Source organism: Melozone crissalis, unplaced genomic scaffold (genome assembly GCF_028551555.1).
Source record: "Melozone crissalis strain CALT ecotype California unplaced genomic scaffold, PUWL_Pcris_2 ptg000006l_1, whole genome shotgun sequence".
Classification (NCBI taxonomy): Eukaryota; Metazoa; Chordata; class Aves; order Passeriformes; family Passerellidae; genus Melozone; species Melozone crissalis.
Window position 1 is genome coordinate 42218171 of NW_026535784.1, and position 25417 is coordinate 42243587.

General features: G+C 40.7%; 1 protein-coding gene across 1 annotated transcript in view; it reads left to right on the forward strand.

The window, feature by feature from the left end:
• ENPEP (glutamyl aminopeptidase) overlaps positions 1 to 25417 on the forward strand; it is a 63882-nt gene that overhangs the window by 18624 nt on the left and 19841 nt on the right. Inside the window, exons 8-20 of the mRNA XM_054295423.1 lie at positions 2979 to 3044; positions 4449 to 4514; positions 5965 to 6116; positions 7333 to 7412; positions 9062 to 9189; positions 9307 to 9362; positions 10186 to 10336; positions 11093 to 11166; positions 11268 to 11369; positions 11481 to 11651; positions 13441 to 13581; positions 14371 to 14449; positions 14696 to 14833. Of these exons, the coding sequence (XP_054151398.1) occupies positions 2979 to 3044; positions 4449 to 4514; positions 5965 to 6116; positions 7333 to 7412; positions 9062 to 9189; positions 9307 to 9362; positions 10186 to 10336; positions 11093 to 11166; positions 11268 to 11369; positions 11481 to 11651; positions 13441 to 13581; positions 14371 to 14449; positions 14696 to 14833 (1404 nt within the window). The remainder of the gene's footprint in view (positions 1 to 2978; positions 3045 to 4448; positions 4515 to 5964; positions 6117 to 7332; positions 7413 to 9061; positions 9190 to 9306; positions 9363 to 10185; positions 10337 to 11092; positions 11167 to 11267; positions 11370 to 11480; positions 11652 to 13440; positions 13582 to 14370; positions 14450 to 14695; positions 14834 to 25417) is intronic.

The window sequence follows — 25417 nt, forward strand, 5'->3', positions numbered from 1 at the left end:
AGCAGGTGCCCCCCCATATCTAACCAGGCAAGTCTCGACTCAAGGGCCCAAACAACACTGTTCCCTCCAGTTATTTTCTGCAGGGCATCAAGAGACAAGCCCAAAGAAAACACTCCTGTCACTCCTCCTCAACCGGCCATCTCCCATGCTGCTTCTGAACCTGATACACCATATTTTATTGGCAATTTCTTATATGACCCTGTCAGTGTTCCCTCTCTGATGCCGTAACACACTTCCACAGAACACACAAAATTCAACATTATTAAACACTGCTTATTGCTTTCCCTCCAAGCTCCCATTATCAGGTAAACATACAGTATATATTGCATTGACGTTAGCTTCAGCTGTGCTACAGCCTGTAACTATAGATACTACTTTTATTAGCTAGACTTGATCCATCCGTTTCCATCAGTTTTCTGTTTTCAATTGTTAAATCCCCTATCCAACAATACAACCAATATTTATTGCATCATAAATGCCTCACAGTCAAACCATAAACCATGTAAAAACCTGCATTGTGTAACAGTTTTTAAATCAAACTAACAAAAGTCACGAAATATACAGAGCTAAATCAAATACTCTGGATCAAAATCTATTTTAGTGGTGAGCTAAGTAAGATATATACTTTTGCAGGGTCTGTAAAAACAATGGAGAAAAAAAATCGTAGCTTTTACTCATCTCTTTGTGCCTAGATAATTACAACATGAACTCTTTTTTTTTTAAGCAAAAACACTTGAGGACTTGTGCATTGTTTGGGAACAGTTTGCTTGGGATATAATTTGGCTTGGGTTATAATTTGGCTTGAAAGAGAAAGTCATTGCGTAGATTTAGCTCAAATTACTGTTGGTATTTATATATAAATGCGTGACAAAATTAGCTTGTTTCTTTTTGGCTTTGTTTTGGCTTCTCTTTTGTATTTTTCTTTTAAAAACCATCTTCTCATGATAATATTCATTGCTAAACAAATAAAGCATAATTTGAAATGCTCTCTGTTAGTCTTACCAGAACAACCGGAGAGCTTATCCAATCCTAAAATCCTAATGAATTGCCTAAGGGTCTATGGAGTCATTGCAGTGTATTCTGTATGAGATCCTCTAACTGCTATGGGATTGATAGGGCATTATATGCCTAGGAAAGCTCTACTAGAGTAGAGCTGGTGAGTAAACAATTAATGTACATAATTGTTTTAATCTATTTTTTAAAAGTATTTGCATCTCATCTCTTTCCCAGTTTAATCCTCTCTTGGATTTTGAAAAGGTTTTATTAAAGGATCAGTGATCTTTTTGTCTTCAATAAGTTCTGTTAGAAATTTGCTCTTGGACCCTCGTATTTTTGGAACTTCCCAGCTACAGAAGTTTAGGATTAATCTTCCACATTTCTGCCACAAACAAATCTTGCCACGTACTTGGCAATTACTATGAAATTATGTGGGTGTTGATAAAAGACTCCCCCATATACCCCCCTCAGAGAATGGCAGCTAGTCAAATTAAGGTCACTTGCTGAGCCTCCCCAAATAGTTGTAAGAAAGGGAAGTTATTAAAATGCTGGTGTTCCTATAATCAGTGATTTTTGTTAGGATGAGTTTTTCTCAAACACACTTCACCATGGACTACAGAGGAATGACAAGAGTGGGGAAGAGACTGAAAAATAATAATAGAAGGTGCAAGTGACTTACATTACATTTTAAATACAATACTTTACATTTTAAAGCAAAAGAAGTCTCCACTGTTATCAAATCATGTATAAGTGTGTATTTGTACTTTGGCTTTTAATATAAATGGGAGGGGATGGTTTCTGAGTGGTGGTGATATCAGATAAGAAGTGGCTGAGAGACAAAGCTGAGGAACTGAGGTTCCCTATTGCATATTCATGGCCTTATGATCATCATTGATCATTAAGCAGCTTTAGGATTATCACTAATGGATATCTGTTCTAAATGTTACTGAATTGGAATATTTTGAGCATATTCCATGGCAAACACATCAGATTTCTGTATTAGAAAACAGTCATCTGCTGACCACCTTGACTCTCCAACAATAGCCTGGAAAGAAGTTTGAGGCATATCTGTTCAAACAGTCCCTCTACCATGACTCATCTAGTCGTTATTCTCAGACACATAAATAGAGGAAACAGGTTTTACTGAGAATTCAGATATACTATTATTTTCATGGGACAACTGGATTTTTAAACTATTCATAGCATTAGGCTCTCAACTGGCCCTTGATTTAGCTCAGAAAATGGAAACATGCTAATCCTAAAATTGTATTTTGCATCTCAGATGGAATTTGCACTCCTTTCTTTTCTTCGTCATCTTGTGTGCACTCTGTTCTTTGTTCCACATGGCTCTTCTACTTCTCTCTCCTGTCTTCCTTTTGTTTCTTTCTTCTTTCAAGGTCCTAATTGTTTGGGTTCTGTGACAGTGATGTCCAATTAGTAACTCCTCTGATTCCAATTCTACCCTGCTTCAGAGGCCAGAGCTTTTATACTAGTCCTCAGCAAATCTCATTCCTTATCTTCAGATGGCATACCCACACCTGTAAAGCCCCAGACTTGCAGCATTTTTAGAGTTCCCTTCCTGTTTTGTGTTCATCTGAAGTCACTGCCTCTCTCAGGCTGTTCCCCTGACAGGGGGCGTCCCCAGCTGCCCTCACCCCTGAACCGTTCTACACAAAACAGGGAGCCCTGCTCACACAAACTGGTAGAGAGGCAGGATAGTAAGCTGCAGCAGCAGGGCTCGGGAGCTGAACATAGGAACAAGTGTCTGATCACAACTAAAGACCGATTCTCACATCCAGATTTAAGCTCCACCAGGTAGGCATGCTGTCAAACAAAGGAAGTAGAAAAACCACTTCCTTAGTCTGATGGATGATTTCTATTTTTGCCTTGTAAAATAGTCATTCACATGTTGCCTTTTAGATGAATGAAAATCATGTTAGAGCAGTGCGGATTGACCTTCTCCCCTTTCCCTTTGTCCTCAGGGTGCATCAATCCTCAGAATGATTCAAGACTGGATTACACCAGAGCTCTTCCAGAAAGGCTGTCAGGTAAAGGTGGCATCAAAACCTGCCAGACACACAGCCCATCTTTATGTGACAGTAGAAGAGCCAATATTCAAAACATGAATATGAGAGATCCTGGTATTGGTAGCAAAAGTACATAGTGGATTTCAATATTGAGTGGGCAACATAGAGGGGAAGAAGTTCCATGCTCCCACAGAAGCAGGAATGTGAACTGCATAAAGATTTGATAGCCAGACAGTGAGGACATAAATTCCTGACAGCTTTTAGTGGAAAAACCTCCTCTACCCCACTGCTATCCTGTTGTCAACTGGGATCCCCTCATTCTGCTGTAAAGTGTGTCTGTGGCTTCCTATGGCCAGAATCCTCCAATCCACACAAGGCTGATGTCTAGGCACACTCTTAGAGGCATCATCTCATCCGTGCCCTGATGCAGGGACACCCAGCCCTAAAAAGTGAAGGTAATAGGGAGAAGAAAAGAGATACATTGCACAGTCCATAGTCCTTTCTTGTGGAGGAAAAGCGTGGTGCTACAAAATAACAAAATGAGAAAGGAGTCACCCCAGAAGGAGAAAGCTTCTCTGTCCTTTATTCTGAACAGCCATTAGTAACAAGCGTTACCAGTGCAGGCTTACCACATTTGTTCTTACTTCCCTCTCCCACGAAGAGCACGTTTATGGGCTGCTACAAGATTGTTGTATTTTCCTGTATTCCCCCTTTCACTTACTCAATCAGAACAGTTACCCAAGATGGGAAAATACAGCCGCCTTGTCTCCAAGAGCCTAACCCTTTCCTTCTGCTCAGAGCCTTCAGGAACCCTAAGGTAGGCGGCTGCGGCCAACAGCGAAACAAACAGCACCATCTACTGACTGAACACCACCGGGAGTAGGTGGCAGGGTAGGAAAACACCCGCCGAGCAGCCAGGGAAGACACAGCATGGGAACAAGGTTTAGGCATTGCAAACTCTTTGCTGAACACCATTACTCCGTGTAACAATCGTTTTGATCAAAACGTGGAGGTGACAAGAGTTTCCTGCTTCCACTCTGAGTCCACAGGTAGCGAAATCTCATTAAATATCTTCCTCCTGCTAAACAGCCTCTTATATTAGTCAGAAATTTGCAGCAGGGTAGAGTGGTGTCCATTTAAACAAAACCCAAAAAAATCTTCAAATACAAATTTATTTCCTACTAACAAGTCACTCTGGAAAACGCTGGCTTTTGGTGTTATGGGATGCATTGGACAGCAAAGGAATTTCATCAGCTGAATACTGATCCATTTGATCTCCCACTGACAGTACTACCACCCATGTGTGGATACTCTGTGCAACTGAGAGGTACTCTCTGTATCCCTGTACAACTGAATATGTGTATTGTTTTCATAGGCAAACAAGAAACACTGGTAGTATTTTCATGGTCTTCCATCTCTCTCTAGGCATATTTGAAGAAATACTATTTCCAGAATGCCAAGACAGAACAATTCTGGGAAGCTCTGGAAGAGGTGTGTTTTGCATCCACCCAAACCCGTGCTGATAAATGTTTCATATCTCACCCACTGATTTAGTTTCTCAAAGTTTTAATATTCTGTAGTTCTTCTGCCAATGAGAGATCACAAGCTAGGCAGCCTCTCACTTCTTTCCTTTCCTTTCCTTTCCTTTCCTTTCCTTTCCTTTCCTTTCCTTTCCTTTCCTTTCCTTTCCTTTCCTTTCCTTTCCTTTCCTTTCCTTTCCTTTCCTTTCCTTTCCTTTCCTTTCCTTTCCTTTCCTTTCCTTTCCTTTCCTTTCCTTCCCTTCCCTTCCCTTCCCTTCCCTTCCCTTCCCTTCCCTTCCCTTCCCTTCATTCCTTTCTTTCCTTTCCTTCTTTTGCATAAGGCTGTGGGAGTGGAGTAAGAACCAAGAAAGGAGGCCTTGCTAACAAACACCCTGCTGCTGAAATATTCCCCCTGCAAATTAAACTCATTTCATGTGTGAAACACCTCTCATCCACCATCATGCACCCCATATGGTGTCTTTTCTCTCTCCAGATTCAGGTGTTGGAAAGCTATCAGTGACATCAATTCACAAGTAATTTTGGTGCTTATATCCCTCTCTAGCTTCTGAGTCCCAGTTGGGTCATCATCTGTGCCACCATTTTCTGATCTTTCCTGTTCCTTGAGGCTGGACTATTTTTTCCATCTATCTCATTAGCCCCCGTTACGCTGGCATACTGCCAGGTTCTTCCCTGGTACTTTTTCTTTTTCTTCCAAACCTGTGGACATGCACATAGACTAAATTGTGCTTTTCTTTTTAGTTCCAGTCTTCTCCTTGGTCCCAGACTTCTTCCTACTCAGCAGAACTTCCTGCTTTCTCTCTCTAGTGCTTTGCATCTTCACATCATCTTCCTCATCTGGAGAAAGTCACTAGAAGTGAGTCTAGCTCACTTCTCTCACAGGTGGCATCCTCGGGAGGTAGTGACAGCTTTCTTCAGCTCCAGTTCCCAGGACAGATGCTCAGGGTTCATAGAATGAATCAAATTTTACATTGATGCAGCTACTGGTGGTTAATACTGGCTCTTTCTTCACACTCAAAACAGGACACACTGCAAGGAGGCTTCTGCCTTTAAAAATCCCACTGTGTCCTTTCTGTCTTGTTCAGTTTTTCTATCAGAAAAAAATTGAGAGATCTTTGAGCATGCAAGGGGCCTCAAATGTTCCTCAGTATTTCTTATTCCATGCTACTGGCCAGTCTCCAGCCTACACATTTCTCATTTCTTCTGTGGGTGTTCAAGTTCCCAAATAATTTCTTTCTTCAGTGACAGGCACCATAAAAGGATTTAATTGAGGATTTTTTTGTCCTGAACATGCTCTTTCCTCTGCCTCTTTCTGCTTTTCTTTTTCTTAATACCAGAAAGACTTTCTTTCCTCTTAGGACTGAATTTCCATTTTCACCACAACCTTCTTCCATCATTCACAGGCAAGTAATAAACCTGTGAAGGAAGTCATGGACACCTGGACTAGGCAGATGGGCTACCCTGTTTTGGAGATGGGAGATAATTCAGTATTCACACAGAAACGTTTTCTTTTGGATCCCAGTGCAAATGCTTCTCATCCTCCTTCTGATCTTGGGTAAGTTCCTACTGCAGATGTTGATTCATACCAGGTAGAAACTAAGTAAAATATACCTCATTAAATGCATTTACAAAAATAAGTTTAAAAAACCAAACCAAAACAAAAAACCCCCAAATGAACAAAAAACAAACAAACAAACAAAAAAACCCCCAATGACAACAACAACAAAAAACCACCCACAAATAAACAAACAAAACTCCAAAAACCTATATGGGTTTTCTCTGGGGAAACACAATACCTATCTAAATTCCATCATAGTAAGCTCCATAAAAGAACAAGTAAAACCAGAAGAGTATAATTCTGTTAAGATATTTTGTTTAGAAGACAAAAAATATTAAATCTTTCTTCCTGGAGGTAGGAGAAGATACCATAACCTTAATTTTTTTTATTTTCTGGAAGTTAGTGACCATTTACTTAAACTAGGGTTATAAAGATGACATATATTTCCCATAGCATTTGTCACCAAGGAGAAATCTCCCTGGGATAAAGTATAATATACTAATATGGAAGAGCAGCTGACTGCTCAAAAGGGCTTGATCATTTTAGCAGCCCTATGCAGGTGGCTGATGTTACACTTGCAGCATGCTCTGCTGTCCCACATCCCTGATTGCCTGGTCACAGTCTTGGTCAGGCTGTGCTGTGGCTCCATTCCTGCCCAAATTTCTCATCTTTGTCCTGGGCATGCCCTGGAGTGAGGAAACTGCACCTACCCATTAAAGATATACAAGGAGCTGAGGAGCAAGAGGTAAGGTTGCATTTGCCTCCCAGTGCTTTTTAACGAAGGAATTAGGATGGTCTTGGAGAAGAAAAATAGGCTGGAAAAGGCAAGAAGCCCTGTTAACTGTATCACAGTAGATGCTTAAACTCTTTCCTTTTTTCCATCTGCAAAAAAACTTCCGTAATACTTAACCATTTATTTCAAGTCAGCTTTGCAAAGATTAACTAGTGTCTGCGCAAAGCCCTAGACACATCAACATCAATCTTGACACCAGTTATTAACATAAAATCATCTTTTACTAAACCAATCACTTTGTATCCTGCTAGAAAATTGCCTGACATTATTTAGTATGTATATGTTCATAAGCACAAGTCAGCTTCAATAAAAAAGATGTAGGCATTAAAATAAACAAAGAAACGAAGACATATTGGAGGGGGTTTTTTACTATTTGGCTTCAAATGTAATTTGACTTTTTTTCCCATTAAATAATTTCAGTTACAAATGGAATATACCAGTCAAATTTAAGCGTGGTGATACATCAAATTATACTTTCTACAATGCATCAGATTCTACAGGTAAATGTATTCTCTTTTAAGGATAATGAATGAATGAAAGTTTTCCATATAATTTATAAAAAACAGAGTACAGAATGAACTTTCATACTTTGCAGTTTTCAGGTCCAGGAGGTAGCACACAGCTTGGTTATTCCAGTCACTAGTAAGTTCAGTGATAAGATTACTATTTCCCCTGTACAAACATGATGTCAATTTAGACTCAGTTTCAGTATAATGCTTAAGCATCTTAAATACAGTCCTATTCAAGGAAACATCTATGCATACTCTTAATTATAATGCACTAAAATCAATTTGGCTTAGATATGCCCATTGTCCAGTCCAATAAAAGAGGAGAAGTGGGAGGCTGGTGAATGCTTTTGTGCCATGGTAAACTGGCAACTTGAGTTCAATTAAAGAAAAAGAACTATAAATGATTAATCACCTTTTCTTATGCTGATTTCCGAACTGAGAAAATTCCTACATGGTTCTTTTTGATCATTGTTCTATTATGCAGTCAAATCTGAGTTTCTTCTACTACACCTCCAGTGGACAAAATTGTGGGGAAAAATTACTTTTTTCAGACTTTTTCAGATTTTAAATTACATCCCATTGAATGTCAAAAATATTACAATTGGCTTATCTTTTCTTGTGCTTGTTTTTACTTTCTTGAAATGCAATTTTTCTTTTGTTCTGGGGTGGCGGTTTTTTTAAATGGTTGCTTTTAGTATCCACGCAAAAACAAACAAAAAATATCTTACGTTATGATACAAGTCAGAAGTTAAAACAAAGACATTTTCTTTCTCTGATTTCCACATGATCTGAGGGCTGCAAAGGGCTATTAACTTCACAAATCATGCAAAGTCTTGATTAGGTGCTTACTTTACATTCACAAAATTTCTGTCTTGCAGGGCAAACAGCAACTGTAGGGAAAAATCTTTTTAGAAATACTTTGTATGTAACATCCAAACAGAAACATGCTTTTAACTAGAGACACCCTCAAAACAGAGATTCAAGACCATTGTTTTCAATACGAAATAGAAAAATTTTCATAAGTAGCATCATCAACTGGACCAGGCCAAGCTTCTGAGAAAGAAAAATTTTCAAGTATTCATTTTAGATGGGAAAATCCCTAAACATGAGTGCTTGCATGAAGTCTCAGCCTATTCTGTAAATCTTTTTTCAACAGTTACAAAAATAGAATCAAAGAAGAGTAAGGAAAGAAAAGTTAAATTTAGTTGAAACAAACTGGAAAATGAAACTAATGAAGGATAAAATATGAGAACTTTAATAGTGCACACAAGGATGAAAAATGTTTAAAAATATATATTTGCAAGAACTGCTTCTTTGCAATTTTTTACTTCTTACAATGACACTAAATCTCACCATCCTCATCCTGCTCAGAATGACCTCCATTTCAAATTTAACAAAGTGGCTACCCCAAATAATTACTGCAATTCATTTGTGTAAGAGAAGTGCTGGCATGCATCAAAATCTGTAATAACTCATCTTTACTGAGAGCCATTTAGAAGTAAATAAAGAAATAAATTAAATTAAGGGTTGGACCTTATTTTGATATCCATTAAAACCAAATAAAATGCTTGGAGTCAAGGGATCTCCAGTGAGATCTGCATCATATAAGGTGCACAAACTGATTCCTGTTTATTTTGTAGGAATTCAAATACCATCTTCTACTGATACTTTTGCGAATGTTAATCCAGACCACATTGGATTCTTCCGAGTGAATTATGATAGTCAAAACTGGGCCACCTTAAGCAATCTTCTGCTCCAAAACCACATAGTGAGTGTTGTAATGTCTAACTTGTCTGGTGGGTCTCTTATAAGAGGTCTGTAAGGCTGAGGTTTTTCTGCAAACAGTCTGTATATTCTTGATCCCTCTTTTCCTCTTTTCATACAGATGTTTTCACCTGCTGATCGCGCAGGGATTTTGGATGACGCTTTTTCTTTAGCGAGGTAAACTAATTCTCTGCAGAGATTTCAACACAAATGTTTCATTTTCTGTTGCCTAATAATTAGGATTCAGGCAACCCAGGTGGTTGAAAGAAATTTTCTGACTTTGATATGAGCTTTAACTCTTTGTTGCTTTATCTTGTGGGTGCAAGGGGGTGCATTTAAGTATGAATTACAACTTGCATTACCGTTGCAATCACGAGAAATGCTCCCTTTCAGTACCATGGCAAGAAAAAAGCAGGCTTCAGTTACACAGGTCTTAGAAAGGGGAGTTTTCTCCATATAATTAACAATAATGGGAGCACTCCAGAAGAGGTTAGGTATCCAGAAAAGCAGAGATGTGCCTACAATGCATACAAGGCATTGAGTAGCTACCACCTCAGCTAGAAGTTTGCTTAGAAACTTGATTGGAAACTTCTAGATCTTGAACCCAACCATGCTGACACAGATAAATTTTAAGCAATCTGTAACAGGCTCTAAGTCTCCTCAGCCTTTCAGGATGTCACCAACCAGCAATTCCTTTCTTTTTTTTTGTTATATTAATGTCAGTCAGTTAAAGGCTACCTACTTCTAGGCACACTGGGCTGCTGCACAATGCTAGCAGTCTTCTCACAATGGCACAACTCCTACAGTTAGGCATTGATCAACAGTGATCCTTGGTTATCTCTTTGGAAAACACCTTCCAAGTTACATTCCAGACAACTTTCTCCCTCACAAACTTTACTATTTCAGGCCTTCTAAAGTAAATAGTAAATCTAGTATCTTTGGAGAAGCAAGATCTTCAAATTCATTAAAATAACAGAAGTTATGTTTTCTCCTTCCACAGACCTGGACTTGTGAGTTACACTGTTCCCCTGGAACTCACAAAATACCTAGGAAAGGAAACAGATTATTTGCCTTGGAATAGAGCTATATCAGCTGTAACTTACCTTGCAAACATGCTCGAAGATGATCAAACTCTCTATCCCCTGTTTCAGGTGATGAAGCAAAATAAAAGCTAACCCAGCTTGGGACCACTGAATCTGATAATTCAGAATCTCTCACAAGAATAATACTGAAGTTCAAGTGATTTTCACTGTTGCTGAACTATTACATTTACTTTTCATTATTGTTCTCTTAAAAAAAACCTCTAAACACTGCTTCATAGTGGTATCTGAATTACCTGGATTCTGCATTCAGGACCATGCACTTGGAGAAAAGACATTATGCCTAGTTATTCTTATAATCTGACACCATAAGGCATGTTACAGGTATTTATTACTCAAGGCTGTCCTGCATTCAATAAAGAAGTATGTATAGGGCAGCAAAATCTCAAACACCTGTCCTCAGCACAAAGGACGGCTATATCTCTATGTGGCAGTGAGAAGGTTTGTTAGTTGACCTAAAATACTGAACATCATTTAGTGATCACTAAAGTAGGTATGTCCTGAACTATCATCTCTGGAAAGCAGTTGTGGCAGTGTGTCCTTGCTGTACCCCAACCTTCATCTGGGAACACAGACAAGGCTAGAGAGCAGGAGGTTGGCTTTGTCCTGTCTGCACATCAGTATTGCAAGCATTCAGACTTGGCATGCGGTGGGGATCTGGAAAGATTGTGTGTGTGCCTGTTCATGTTACTTTTTATTCAAGAGATGATAGTTCTGAAAAAAAAGAAGGAGAACAAACTATGAAATTAAATATATTATAATTTAAAGAAATCTGCACATGTAACCAACACTCTTTTTCTACTTCAGCAATATTTTCGCAATCTGGTAAAACCAACTGTGGAAGAACTGGGCTGGGAGGATTCTGGAGACCATTTGCAGAGGTGGGACAATCTTTATTTTTTCCTTCTTATGTTATTGATGCATTAGTTAGCAGCAGGAAAATAACTCTCTCACTCTCTCTCTCTCTCTCTCTCTTTCCAAGGCTTCTTCGTGCATCTGTTCTAGACTTCGCCTGCAGTATGAATGACTTAGGATCTTTGAACAATGCTTCTCAGCTTTTCAATAGGTGGTTACAAGGAGAAACGTGAGTGCTCACATCTTTTGTGATTTGTGAAGAACACAGCATGTGACTGGGTACCACTGATCTCAAGTAGGAAAGGGGGAAGAATATTTAAGTACTGTTTCTTTATTTTAGTATTCCTGCAAATCTCCGACTTATAGTATATCGCTATGGGATGCAGAACTCAGGCAATGAGACATCATGGAATTACATGTTCAACAAATACCAAGAAACTTCATTAGCCCAAGAAAAAGAAAAGTTGCTATATGGCCTGGCATCAGTGAGGAACATCACCCTTTTGGACAGGTGATTTAAATGCACACAGATTTCTCTTTTCCTACAGAAGCAAGTGTTTGCTGTTTGCTCTTTCCCCTCTTCCTCTCTTCTGTGCTGTCATTTTGGTCAGATTACAGCATGAGGAATGCAATACATTTTCAAGACCAGTTATCTAACATGCCCCTCTGAGATTGTACTATGGCAGGGAAAAAGCCTTGTTCTTTTAGTGGAAAGATATTGAAGACATGGTAGTTGCTGCACACAATCAACAACCTTCAGCTCTTCCAACAATGTGTGCAACTTTAGTTGCTTAATAGTTAATTACCGGGAGTAAATTAGTCATCCATTTCCTCTTTAATCAGTGAAGAGAGGCCAGACCTACAAAGCACTGCTTATCCCAGACCAGGAAAGGAGCTTAAAATCAATGGAAAGAATTGCTTTTGGGTGTTCTCAGTCACCCTCCATTAGCTCCAGTTTGCTTAGCCTAGATGTCCACTTTCTAACTAGCTAAAATTAGGCAAACAGCCTTGAGCAATTGTTATTAACAGTGCTATGAAGGCATCCACCTGAACTTGCAACGCACCCTGAGGTGCTGTGCAAAAGTACTCAAGCTAGAACCAAAAATGTTGAATTCATGCTGCCATGGCAATGATGAGGAGTCTGGATACTGCCCCAGAGTCGTCCAGCAGACTGTCTGACTTGGCAAGAATCTCACCAGGCTGTCGCCCTGCATAGGCACATTGGCTACTTTAGGCTTATCTGATAACTTTGCATGTTGCTGCATCATGCAGCATAGCACTCATGCAAGCAAACATCTACACCAGGGCCATTCACCACTATATCAGAGCCCTACCTAAATACCAAAACATGGAGCAGCCTCTGCTTGAAAGAGTCCCAAGTTTAAAGGAGGTGAAACACAGAAGTATAGGAGATTCAAAAACATTCAGAAAGAGTAAATAAAAGATTTAGAGTAATTGAAATAACGGTAGGAAGCAGCTGCATTCCTAAATTCTTGTGACCGCAACAGCCTTAATCTAAAGCCATTAAATAGCTAATGGCTGACATGATTAAGACATGAATTAATTAGCTAGATCAGACTATATTTGCAGAAAATAAAAAATCCCTCCTAAAACAGGGAAAGCTTGTCTCTCAATTTACTATTAAAATAGCAAATAAGGAGGGAAGAGCAAACAGATTGAACAAAATGCCCATTACATATAGGGAAAAAGAAGACAGTCCTTAATCCCAACACACAACAGCTTGAAAGGGTGTTCTTCTGCAGCTGCTGCTGTGAATCCATGACCATGCTACTCATCTCCCTGCAAACATGTATGCTTCACCCCGTCAGTCAAAACCATCTGTGCCATAACTCGAAGTATAGCTGCAGCACTTGCAGGCATGGTCTGTCCAAATGAATTTTAATTTTGTATGGAAAAAAATTTCCAAACAAACAGCACAGATGTCAATGTGAGCAAGCCACCTGTGCATGCATTCATGGTCCCTATAAAATCTTTAAAGTCTGGACTACTACTTTTTTTGGTGCTTGGCTTAATACGCTGAAGTACTAACTGATCCAGTCTTGTTTTCTCTACTGCATTAAAATATAGGAATAATAATGGGGTTTGGCTATTTTCAAATAGAGACACAAACTCTACCTACTTTGATAAAGATTCCTAACTAAGATTTCTTTCAATACAATTATCTCTTGACACAAGTTATATTTTAGATCCGTGTACTTTACCTTTGAAATGCTGTAGGAAAAAAAATAATATTCCTGTTTGGAAATGGTTCTTATTGATTCCTATGGCATTTCCCATAGATATCTGAAATATATTTACAACACCAGCCTCATCAAAAGCCAAGATGTGTTCACGGTCCTGAGATACATCTCATATAACACCTATGGGAAAACAATGGCCTGGGACTGGATACGACTGAACTGGCAGTACTTAGTTGACAGGTACTCTATTGAACTCATGGGAAACTATATCCACCTGTAAATCTTGTTACATGCCACGTTTTTCTGTGTTTTCATTGTACAGTTATAATCACTGACCTTTGCAAAATGAAAACTGAAAGCTTCTTCAACACAATTATATCCATTTGCTGTGGAGAAATTATTTTGTCACTAACTTGAAAACCATTCTTTCCCTAAATGATCACTACCAGTAAATGGTCATCAAGGAGAGAAAGTTTTACCAAGGCCACAGAAATCTGCTTATTGCATGGAAATTAATGAATCAAGTCTCCACTCTTGCGACTGATTTCATACCAACAAAACAGAGTATAAAATGGGGGGTATAAAATTCTAATGGTAACAGCAAGCAGCAGACATACAAATGAGCAGTGGAAGTAATCACAAACTTTTTCACTTTTCTCCTCAATATTTGAGTGACTTATCTATCTTTCCATCTCCTAAGTGCTTGGTGAGGGCACAGAAGGAAAGCACGCCTGCAAGCCTAGAGCTGTGATCTGGACAGTTTTGTATTGCTGAGCAGCAATATTCCTAACTTCCAGCCTGTGACAATCACTAGTTACTTTAAAAAAAATTATTCCACCATAAGAGATTAGTCCATTAGTAAAAATATTTAAGAACAGCTCAGATATTATGTAGGAATGCTATTTTTCAACTATTTCAAAAAAATGCTGAAATTTGAGTGTACCTGCTTTATTGTAATACAATTAGAAGTTTATGCTTCAGATAATTATGGTTTTGCATCAAACATCATTTATTAAATTGTTTTTCTAGATTCACTATAAATGACAGATATCTTGGTCGAATAGTAACTATTGCCCAAACCTTCAACACTGAGCTCCAGCTTTGGCAGGTATGATGACATCAATTCTCTTGAATTTAAGTCAACATATTTCACTAACTTCTGGACAGGAAACTTATTTTTTTGTCCTCTAAATGCTTAAAGCAGCAGGAGTAAACTGTAAAACTATTCCAATGCTACTAGCATGAGCTTATAGATCTCTCCCAGTAAGAATTACCCCTGACTGTGTCTTTGTAAAAAGCTGCTTGCCCAACAGCAGCATTATTTACTTCACATCAATTCTTTTCTCTTTTCCAGGTGGAAAATTTCTTTGAAAAATATCCTAATGCTGGGGCAGGAGAAATGCCCAGGAGTCAGACACTGGAGCAAGTGAAGAGCAACATCGAATGGCTGAAAGAAAATAAGGAGGAAATACAATCATGGGTGGAAAGCGCAGTAGGGCTTCAAAGTCTTACTTTGTGAAAAAGATCAGGCACTCAGATCTTCAAAGATGTTTACCAATGTGGATTTCTCACCTAGGTACCTTACTAAGACCTAATATTTTTTTCTACAAACACTCAGGAGACCAGTGCCAGAGCAATGTTGGTGTAGTTGCTTAGCAAGAATAGCTTGAGAGCTGAATTTGCCTGAACAAACAGGACAAAGGTTTAAAGTCATTCAAAGCAGAAGTGATGGCACAACTGGTGTCCTTGCTGATCACTCTGGACTCACTCCTTATGCACGCCACTCTGCAAAGCTACTTCTTGGTTTGCACAGAAGTATGTCTAGTATACTCAGGGATTCCTTTCCAAGTGCACCTCATAGAAGCTTTCTCCTGAAGGAAAGGGAATTAAATGGTAGTTTTGACATTGTCTGAAAATCATCTCCTATATTCATAGCTGTAAAAATTCTATGTCTGGGATTTGGGTTTGCTTTCTGATACTACAGAAAGGCCAGTTAAGCTTTCCTCTCAATTGATTTTTGAAGTTTAACTACTAGTACACAAGGGATCAATATTATCAACTTCTTTTTCAATGTTATTAGTAGGGATTCTGTAGCTTAGGGTAAGGGTTGTCTTGGTTACTTTTGTCTTATTTCTAAATCTTAAAAAAAAAAAATTGTGGCAGCCAATACTGCAAACAAGATGTGCTTTACTTACTGCTTCTTTTCTTATAGAAAAATTTAAAATTTAAAAATCTACATGAAAGCTCAGTCTCATTCTAATGAAATTATGAAACTTTATGGGTTATAGAAGAACAGCTGTTACATAGCTCAGCTGTGCTGTACATAATAGCTTCAGTGACTTCTGAGGGGGAAGAAACCTATTAACTCCTCTGAGAAAACACAGAAAAAATGGGAAATGCACCCAGAGGGGTCAGATGAGTCCTACTGCTGCAGCTGAGTCTATTGCAGGACTACAGACAGCAAAGAAAGAATTCTCAGTCCCAAGTCCCTCCGCCCTTGTGATGCTGGAGAAGGCTACTCTGTCTCTCCCAAGCTGGAAGCTGGGGGGTTTTGGAGTTCCCAGGTTTCCATGTGCTGTGTCCTGACATTGGACAAGCAGCAAATGTGAGCACCTCCTTGCCTTCTCCCTGGTCTCCTGAGCAGAGACCACAACCAGTTAGAGCCATTGTCTGTCCAGGTGTCCTGGGAGCAGGATCACAGAGCACCCCATAGCAGGTAGCCCAGAGAGATTTCATGCACAGCTGTCAGGAAACTCTGCAGTTGGATCAGAAGACAGGAGCATGGAAAAGCACTTTGCTTACCTTCATTCTGCAATGCTATTCAAAGGGAAGAGGAGATGACTGTAAGGTACAGTAGTTTTGGTACAGGCTATGTGCTTGCCTCTGGGCCTTGGTACAGAGGACTCCAGAACAACTTATACAGTCCCAGATGGAAACACTTTCCTCCACTTCCACACTTCATCCAAGGCTGGTACTGTTTTGTGCCTCTTTCTAGACACTCAAATAGCTGTGACAAGCCCAGACAAATGTGGTGACAAAGTCAGTTGTCCTGTTGTGCTGGTTTTGGCTGAGATAGAGTTAATTTTCTTCACAGTAGTTGGTGCGGGCTATGTTTTTCATTTGGACTGGAAACAGTGTTGATAAAACAGAGATGTTTTCATCACTGCTGAGCAGTGTTTACAGTGTCAGGGCCTCTTCTGCCTCTCACACCAACTCACCAACAAGGAGACTGAATGTGCATGAAGTGGGAGGGGACAGAGCTGAGACAGCTGATCCCAACTCACCCACAGGATATTCCATACCATAGTGCATCATGCTCAGCATACAAAGATGGAGGGGAGAACAAGGAAGGGACGGACATTCAGAGTGATGGCATTTGTGCTCCCAAGTAACCATTATGTGTGATGGAGTTCTGCTTTCACAGAGATGGCTGAACACCTGCTAGCTCATGGGAAGTGGTGAAGGAATTCGTTGCTTTGCTTTACTTGCATCCATAGCTTTTGCTGTAATTAGCTTTTTAATTATTAAACTATCTTCATCTCAACCCATGAGTTTTCTTGTTTTTACGTGCTCCATTCTCTCCCCCGTCTCACCAAGAAGGAGTGAGCGAGTGGCTGTGTGAGGCTGAGATGCCAGCTGGGGTTAAAACTCAAGATCTGTCAAAGGAAAATGTCAGTCATTTGCCTCTGCAAACAAAACATGGCAGGATTTTCACTAAAGTGGTTACAACTTGCTACAGACACCGGCTGCTCTTCAAGGTGAGGAGGTGGCAAAGGGCCAAGCAATTTCTTCCAGTTTTTCTTGCTGCTCAGATTCACACACAGAGAGCAGTGGAAGTGAAGCAGCTGCACACACCCAAAACTACCAGCAGCAGATAGGGAGCAGATTGTCCTTGGGCAGCTGCCAGTTCAGTGCAACATACAACAACTCACCTTCACTATTTTATGCTTTTGATGAACTGAAGGAGTGGAAGCCAAACAAAAACTCTGTTGGTTTCAAGGTCACAAACAGGTTTGGTAGCATCACACAGTAATGCCATTGCATTGTATCACTGTGACTAGCAACAGTACAATCATCTCAGAAATTTTTTCTGTGTACAGTATGTTTTGACTGAAGGTTTTTAATTTCTGCTGGCCGTGATGCGGAACACTGCAAAACCAATATAAAGATATCCAAGCACACCGCTCAGTCATTTTCCCTTTCAGAGATGATTTAACAAAATTTTGGCAAAAAAACCTGCTTTTATTATTCATACATTTCTGCCACAAGCTGCTGTAAAAAGAGAAGTATGACTATTATGGTAGTGGTACAAGATTAAGAAGTTACTTCAAGATATTTCTATCCCTTGTTACATGTAGCCTCTACTACCACCAAGTGGGACCAGGCTGGCCAACTTTGTCAGTCACAGCAGTCGGCTTTCATCAAGGAAAACATGGGAAGTAATGAAGATTTTCTGTGATGCTGGAAAGCTACAGTGAAAGCAGCCTTCATCCAAGTCACACAGACAATACCACTGTTTCAGACAAGACACATATTGTGCATCACTGTAGTAGAAAGAATAAAAAAGGTCAGAGGGAGAGAACAGAAACATATCACTGAAGCACAGAGAGAAAGAAGCCAAGGACAAGCCTGAACAACTACTGAGCTCATGGTCCTGCATAAATGCGGGAGAGAAGGAGATTTAAAGAGTGAACCAAGCAATTGCCACCTGTCAGTTGATTCTCATTCTGTTTAGGAAGCTGCGACCAATTGCAGCTTTTGTGCCTGAGCCCCACTGGATCAGAGAGAGTTTTAACTAGCGCTTGGATACTTTTGATGTTACCAAAAGGTTAGCTGGATTTCTACACTGATCTTAAGTGGGTCAAGGAACACAGAAGAAAATCCAAAAGCCCAGAAGGCAGCTGGTTTTATGATAGGGTAAAGATTCTGTCAATTTTAAATAATGTTTTCTAGATTATGCAGCACTCTTGCTACCTTTAAATGGCTTATGGAGAATGTACTGTATGGCATGTGCCTCTTTCAGACTGTTTGTCCGAGATGGATAACAAATTTGGTACACGCTAAATCTTTCAGTCAGGAACTGGTGCATTTATAAATGGTCTGTGATAAGCTTAAGAATGCCAATTTGAAACTGAATCCAAAGAAATGTGAACTGTTTTAAAAAGAGATAATTTTCCCTTGGTCATTCGATCAGCAAGGAAGGAATTTCTACTGATAAAGCCGAGTGAGGGAGTGCAGAACCAGCTGGCCCCTTAGATCCACACAGCTTTTTGAGACTCTGCTGTTCCTATTGTACCACACCAAACGCTATTGCAGGCAGTGAGGCAGAGAAACATCTTGAGTAATCGAAGTGCAATGTGGTGGAGTTAAAGAGGGGCCACTTACCACTTCTGCAGTGTTGCCTTACACCAGCTCTGCAAATCTGTCTCATATCAGCTACAGCTGTGCGTCCTATAGAGCCTGAGCCCATGGGCCCCAGGAGGCTGTAAGCCTGATAGGAGCACGAAAATGCTTTATCTTGATAATTCAGGTAACGAAACAACTGAAGACATTGTATTACTGCACAGAGCAAAAAAATGAATAGCACCAATGGGAACACTGAGGCGTCTACAACTCCCCGACTCAGCCAGTTTCTAAACCAGCAGCTAAGATCACTATGAGTATGCCGACATAAAAAAAAAACAAAACCCCACCTAAAACATATGGTATGTCTCTTGAAAGAGAACATGACTGCGAAGTAAGCCTCCAGTCTTCCCACAATAACCTGTACTATTTCTTGGCATTTTGTATGATGGCATCTTCCAGCAGCTTTTGGGACTCAAGATGACAGGGAAAAAGCTAGCCTGTGCTGGGTCTGAAGGATAGGAACTTATTCTGTTGCTAACAACAACAATACCATACTGCCAGATTAAAGCTTTCTCTTGTGTTACATATATCCAGTTACGAAAATTAGTCAAATAAGGTTGAGTTTGTTTTCCCAAGTGTTTACACAGAATCCAGTATTCCATTAGAAGTCAGTTGTCCTGGAGGTATTTCAACTTCACATCCACACCTATGGCAGCTGAATGTATACCTGTATGTGGAAAACTGGCACAGAAAGATACAGGTATATGACACTAAGGAAATATTCTCTAGCTCACGGGGACTACAGTGGTTCACAAGGCAGCCCAGATACTTGAATTTTTCCAATATGTGTTTTGGAAAAAAAAGAAAAAAACTACAGATATATTTATAAAGCATCTGAAACGTATATGGTTCAGGTAAGTCTGAGAGTTTCTGGCTTCCCAGTGTACATTCCAAAGAGTCATGAGAAAAGAGCAAATTCTGAAAAATATGACCACAATATAGTGTGAAAGAAAATGAGCACAATTCTGTTGCTGCAGAAATGTCTGTTGTGCTTTTAACAACACCTAAAATCTAAAAAAATACCATTAGAAAGTAGCACTCACTAGTTTCAGTAATCCATCACTTGCAGAAAGCCCTTCCACAACAACCCTCTATTCTTCACAAACTGATATCCAGAGACTGCTACCAAGCTGACACCTGCTTGCTAATGGTTTAATGATGCTGAAACAATACACATGGATGGTCTTAAGAACCAGGTACCCAGGGAAAGGAAGATATCCAGGCATGAGAGAGGACTGGAGTCTACCTCTTCAAAATGAAGGCTGGAGGTACATGCTCAATATTTTAGTAAAAAGCAAAAGTTAATCTAAAATAGATGTTGCAGTTATAAATGTTATATCCACCACACAATCTTCACCCAGGTTAAACCATCAAGGTTAATTTTCCTTTGGAGATGGATGGCATGGCCAGCTGACTTCTAAATATCCTTCCCAATATTTTCTTTAACTGTTTGCAGTGAACAGGGGGACTGGTCACTGATATGACTTCTTCCAAGGAGTGCAAGGCCAGACGTGGGTGATGAGGTTCTGCCATTCCAGAGCTCCCATTGTTTTGCCTACTGTCAAATGCATTTGTGCACCACTGGTCAGCAAGGAAGCCTCTCCAACCAGGAACTGCAAACCCCTGAGCTACAGAGCTCATATCTGTAGCAGCTCTGCAACTTAGGGCTTGTTTTTATGTCTTTCTCAAAGAGGAATCCTGAAACCAAAAAACTGCAGGATGCATTTAGGAGGGTTGCTAACACAGCTATTAGCCAGAGCAAAAGTTGAGGTACCTCATGCCAAAAAAGGCGTTAAGCTGTCGGTCAAGTTCTATAAGCCAAAGGAGTTACTCTGGCAACCTAAGAGGAAGATTTTCCAGGTGTCTGGTGGGCAGCCAAAAACTGATTGGATTCATTTATTTTAGCAAATAGTCACTTTCAGCAAACTGCAATTATGGCCCACCCAGGTTCCTTAAGCAAATTCAGCTGTAGAAAACACCACGGACCCGAAGTTACATAAACCCTGCTGAAAAGTCATCACCCTTGCTTTTTCTTGGGCTGGAGCACTTGCAAAGAAAGCAAACAGATCAAGGCTCAGTTCTGCCTCCTCAAAGAAGTGCACATGAACTCTTCCACACAACTCTACTGGGCCTGGTCTTTTCAATTTTCCCATGGCACTTAAATAATAGTCAGAATCAAAAGTAATTAGTAACTGCCTAGTTTGCTGCTTCACATGAGCACCTGAGAACACAGGCATTTTTATTAGTATTTTATTGCAGAATATTTTTATCATTACTTTAAATAAAGATGGATACCTTCAACAGAGGCTGCTAATATGCTCAGATCTGTATCAGTAGGCCCTAAGTAATTGGAAATGTAGAGGAGCGCTGTTCTGTAGTACAGTGGGGTGAGCAATAGCCTGAAAGGGCAGGCATGGGGTTTAAAATTCTCTCCAGCAGAAACAATATTTCATGAAGTCCACTTCCCACACAAGATCTCCAACCACTCCTCTCCTCCGATGCTCTTGCTTATTTTTCCCTACCACCTCAAAGGCTCCAAACCAAAATGCTCAGCCCTGTGCAAGGGAAAATTTCTATGTCAGGTGAGACAAGACTTCAGGTTTCCACTTCTTCAGCAGAAAACAAAGCTTCAAGCTGCATAGAAATGTGCTACTTCTCCTTAGTTCAGGAGAAAAACAAACAAAAATGTGCTCCTCCATTAAATGCCCAAAATAACATGACTGTTGGCTTCACAGACAGCTTGTTCAGCTCCCTGTCCCAATTGCAACAGAGCAAAGACAAGCTCCAGGCATGAAAGACAGCCAGTGCAAACCAGGAGGTGAACCAGAGCAAACTACCCCCTCAGGTATCACCTTAGCCACAAAACAGAAGCACACAATTGAGCAATTTGAGAAGGGCTGATGCAAGCTGGGGCTGGTTTTAATGAACATCGAGTCAGTCACAAAAAAAGAACAGCCAGCAGCAGAGCCAACACATACCTAACACTGAAACGTCACAAGCAAGGGCAAGGTCAGCCATGGCTAAAATCAGATTGTAGGAGGGGCAAATCAGGTACAACACTAAAGGGCACATCTTAGCTGGCACTGGCATTGCCCAGCCAGAACGTCAGGGCTAGGCCAAAGGATGGTATTCATGCAAGCAAGGTGCTCCCATAACACACCAATCTGCACTTTCTGTGCTGCACCCCATGCAGACCCCACCTCGTGTCCCCTGGTCATGCTGCACAGCTAGGAGAAAACTGGGCACAGCAAGAAAGGTTTGGCCATCTTTGCAGTTTGAATGAATGGAGAACAACTCATTTAGCCAAAACTGCTCATTCTGCTCTAATGGATGGGTGGGTTTACCCAGGAAAAGGACATTTTTGGGGTGCCTGCCAGACTGATGAGGTGAACATGGAAACAGTGTGCAGGACAGGGAAGCAGAGAGGCAGTTAAGTTATTAAAGCAAGTTGACGCCAGTGTCCTAGTGACACACACAGCTTGTGTTTTGTTTATTTAAACACTCTTGGCTTAGGGGCTAACAGTTCTGCAGAAAATATTTAAGAGTTCTTTACAAAATATTGAAGGTATTTTTATTCTTTAATTGCGACTCCTTGCGCAGGAGATTAATGCAATATGTCCAAGACAAATCAGATAGGGAAGATTAGGGACAGGAGAAAAAGCAAGCATCAGAAAACATACTAGTGAAGTAATATCAAGTTTTTACTACGGGAAATATATTATCCCAAAAACATATGTTAAAGCAAAACATAAATTTCTGACTGTAATTTTAGGAGTTCTTGCTCAAATATTTCTTAAAATGCAATACAAAAAAAATTTGATCGATTTGCTGTGTTCACTAGAAAAACAATGAGAATAGGTGGTCTGGGAAATATGGTTTGTTCTTGCATTGGATTGTAACAGCTAGAGTGATTTTATGGTTAGCAAATCTTTAGCAGTGGAAATGAATAGGATAATCATGAAGATGCATCATGGTGATAAACTTCTTTTCCTCTTGTTAAAGAAAGAAAAAAACCTACTTTATGGGAGATAGAGGACATGCAGTGAATTTTTCCCCATTTTTATTTCTTCACAGTGTATTAAGAGCAGCCTCTAGTGGCAGTTGGCAGCCATTACATTTAATTATACTGGCTTAAACACAACCACAAGCACCTCCTCAACTATTTATAATACATCTTCAAAAAATAAACAAAACAGCCCCAACCTGGTTTTAGAGACCAGTCACTAGGCACACAGGGGCTTCTAAGTAACACTGCATAAAACTACTTAACCTAGAAGAAATGGTAATCATAAAGGCTAAAATTTATAGGTATAAAAAAAATAACAACCAACCTATATAATTATCTTATATGTCACTTTTTAGTTTTATTTAATTCTATGTCACATTTTAATCATAACATGTACTGGGTTGGAAGGGGCCTTAAGTATCATCTCGTTCAACCCGCTTGCTGCTGGCAGAGACCTTCCACTAGACCAGGTTGTTCAAAGGTCCTTGAACACTTGCAGGGATGGGGCACTCACAGCTTCTCTGGGCAGCCTGTGCCAGTGCCTCATCACCCTTGCAATAAATAATTTCTTCCTAACATCCAATTTAAACCTACCCTCCTTCTGCTTGAAGCCATCCCCCTGTTGTCCTATCCCTACATGACGTTCTATAATGTTCCTCTCCACCTCTCTTCCAGGCTCCCCCAAGAGTCTCCCTACTGGAAGGCTGCTGTAAGGTCTCCCCAAAGCCTTCTCTTCTCCAGGCTGAGCAACCCCAACTCTGTCAATCTGTCTTTACAGGAGAGACACTTCTGTCCTCTGACATCTTTGTGACCCTACACCAGTTTTGGTCCAACAGGTGCACACCCTTCTTATACAGGGGCCCAGAGCTGAGCACAGTGTTCCTGGTGGGGTCTCCTGAGAGCAGAGCAGAAGGGGAGAATCCCCTCCCTCACCCTGCTGGCCATACTGCTTTGGATGCAGAACACAGTTTGGCTTTCTGGGCTGCAAACACACATTCCTTGGTCATGTTTAGCTTCTCATCCACCAACACCCCCAAGTCCTCCTCCTCAGGGCCACTCTCAATTCATTCTCTGTTCAGGCTTTGTGCTTGGGATTGCCATGACCCAGGTGCAGGACCTTGGCACTTGTCCTTGCTGAACTTCATGATGTTCACCCAAGACAACCACTCAAGCCTTTCATGGTCCCACTGCATGGCATCCCTTCCCTCCAGTGTGTTGGGCACACTACACAGCTCAGTGTTATTGGCAAACTGCCTGAGAGTGCATGCAATCCCACTGTCCATGTTGCTGACAAAGATGTTAAACAGTGCTGGTCCCAATACCAACCTCTGAGGAATGCCACTCCTCATTAGAAATTAGTGAAAATGCAAGTTATGTTTCAAAAAGCAGCGAGCACTGCCATGATGAATTAAAAGGCCAAACATTCAGAACACAAGACAGTCACAATGAGCTTGCGTACATACACATCTGTATAGAAAAGGTGTGCTGGATTCTGGCATGATGGCTGTTTTACCTCAAGCAGTTGGTTGCAATTAAAAAAAAACTTCCCAGCAAAACTAGGCATGTGTAATTTGCAACAATCATAAATGTCCATAAACTCCCTAACATCATTCTGAGCTATGTATTTTTTAGCTTTTTTTTCACTGATAGCAACTGAGGCATTAAGAAGATATTTCATCTTCTTCAAATTTGTCTTTCTTTTTAGACGTACACACAAACATGCACACACACTTGTGCTTTGAGGGACTGTGGAAACAACCACCTGTGATTCTGTGGAGTGCCCATGCTCAGCAAAATGCTGAGGGATCATGGCAGGATCCAAACAAGCTTTGGCTGCCTGAGGTGTGGCTGGGAATGGCAAAGCCAGGCAGTGTCCCCTCACTGTTCTGCCAGTAGCCCACAACAATGCCCTTAGCATTTCCAAAACAGGCTTATGTTTATTTTTTTAATCCATTGCTTTGGGGAGTCAAATGTTCTTTTATTCCTCACTGAAAAGAAGTTAGGAAATATTTGTTTAAGAAGCCTGGACACCTGCCTTTAAGTAGTTTCTTCATTTACAGAAGCAAGACTCATCTACCACTGCCTGTGGTAGCTGCTCTCCTGCAGACATGGCTCTGCCCAGAACTCTGGAGAATTGCTACAGTCAGTTAAGCTTTGCTTATAGAAAATGAACCCAGGTTCACAGTCATGATAGTCTCTGCAGCCTCAGCATTCCAGCAACACTTTTGCAGCATTGCAAAGGGAGGCTGGAGAGCCAGGGAGAGTGCAGGAATGCTGTCCCAGGCAGGACAGCAGCAAGGCATCAGGCACCACAGGGCAGCGCCTGGCATAAGCAGCGCAGCCCCTCTCCCTCAGCCAGCCAGGCTGGAAGCAGAAGCTGCCAGAGGGATGAGCTCCTTCTCATGGCTGGCCTACCATGGGCTATGGCAAACAGAAGTTAACTCCCAGTGGTGGGACAGTGCTCACCCTGGCAAGTCCCTATATGCTCTTATCATGTCTGCTGCCTCCCCTCACACCTACCTCCCGCAGAGCGTGGCCTTGCTCTTATGCAGTCTGAGGGGGCTGAGGCCTCTTCACTCTCATCTCACACCAGTTGAGCTGCTGGTTCACTGTTTTGAAGTATAAAGCTTCTCCTGAGAGTGCAGGAGAGGCCCTGTCACTGGG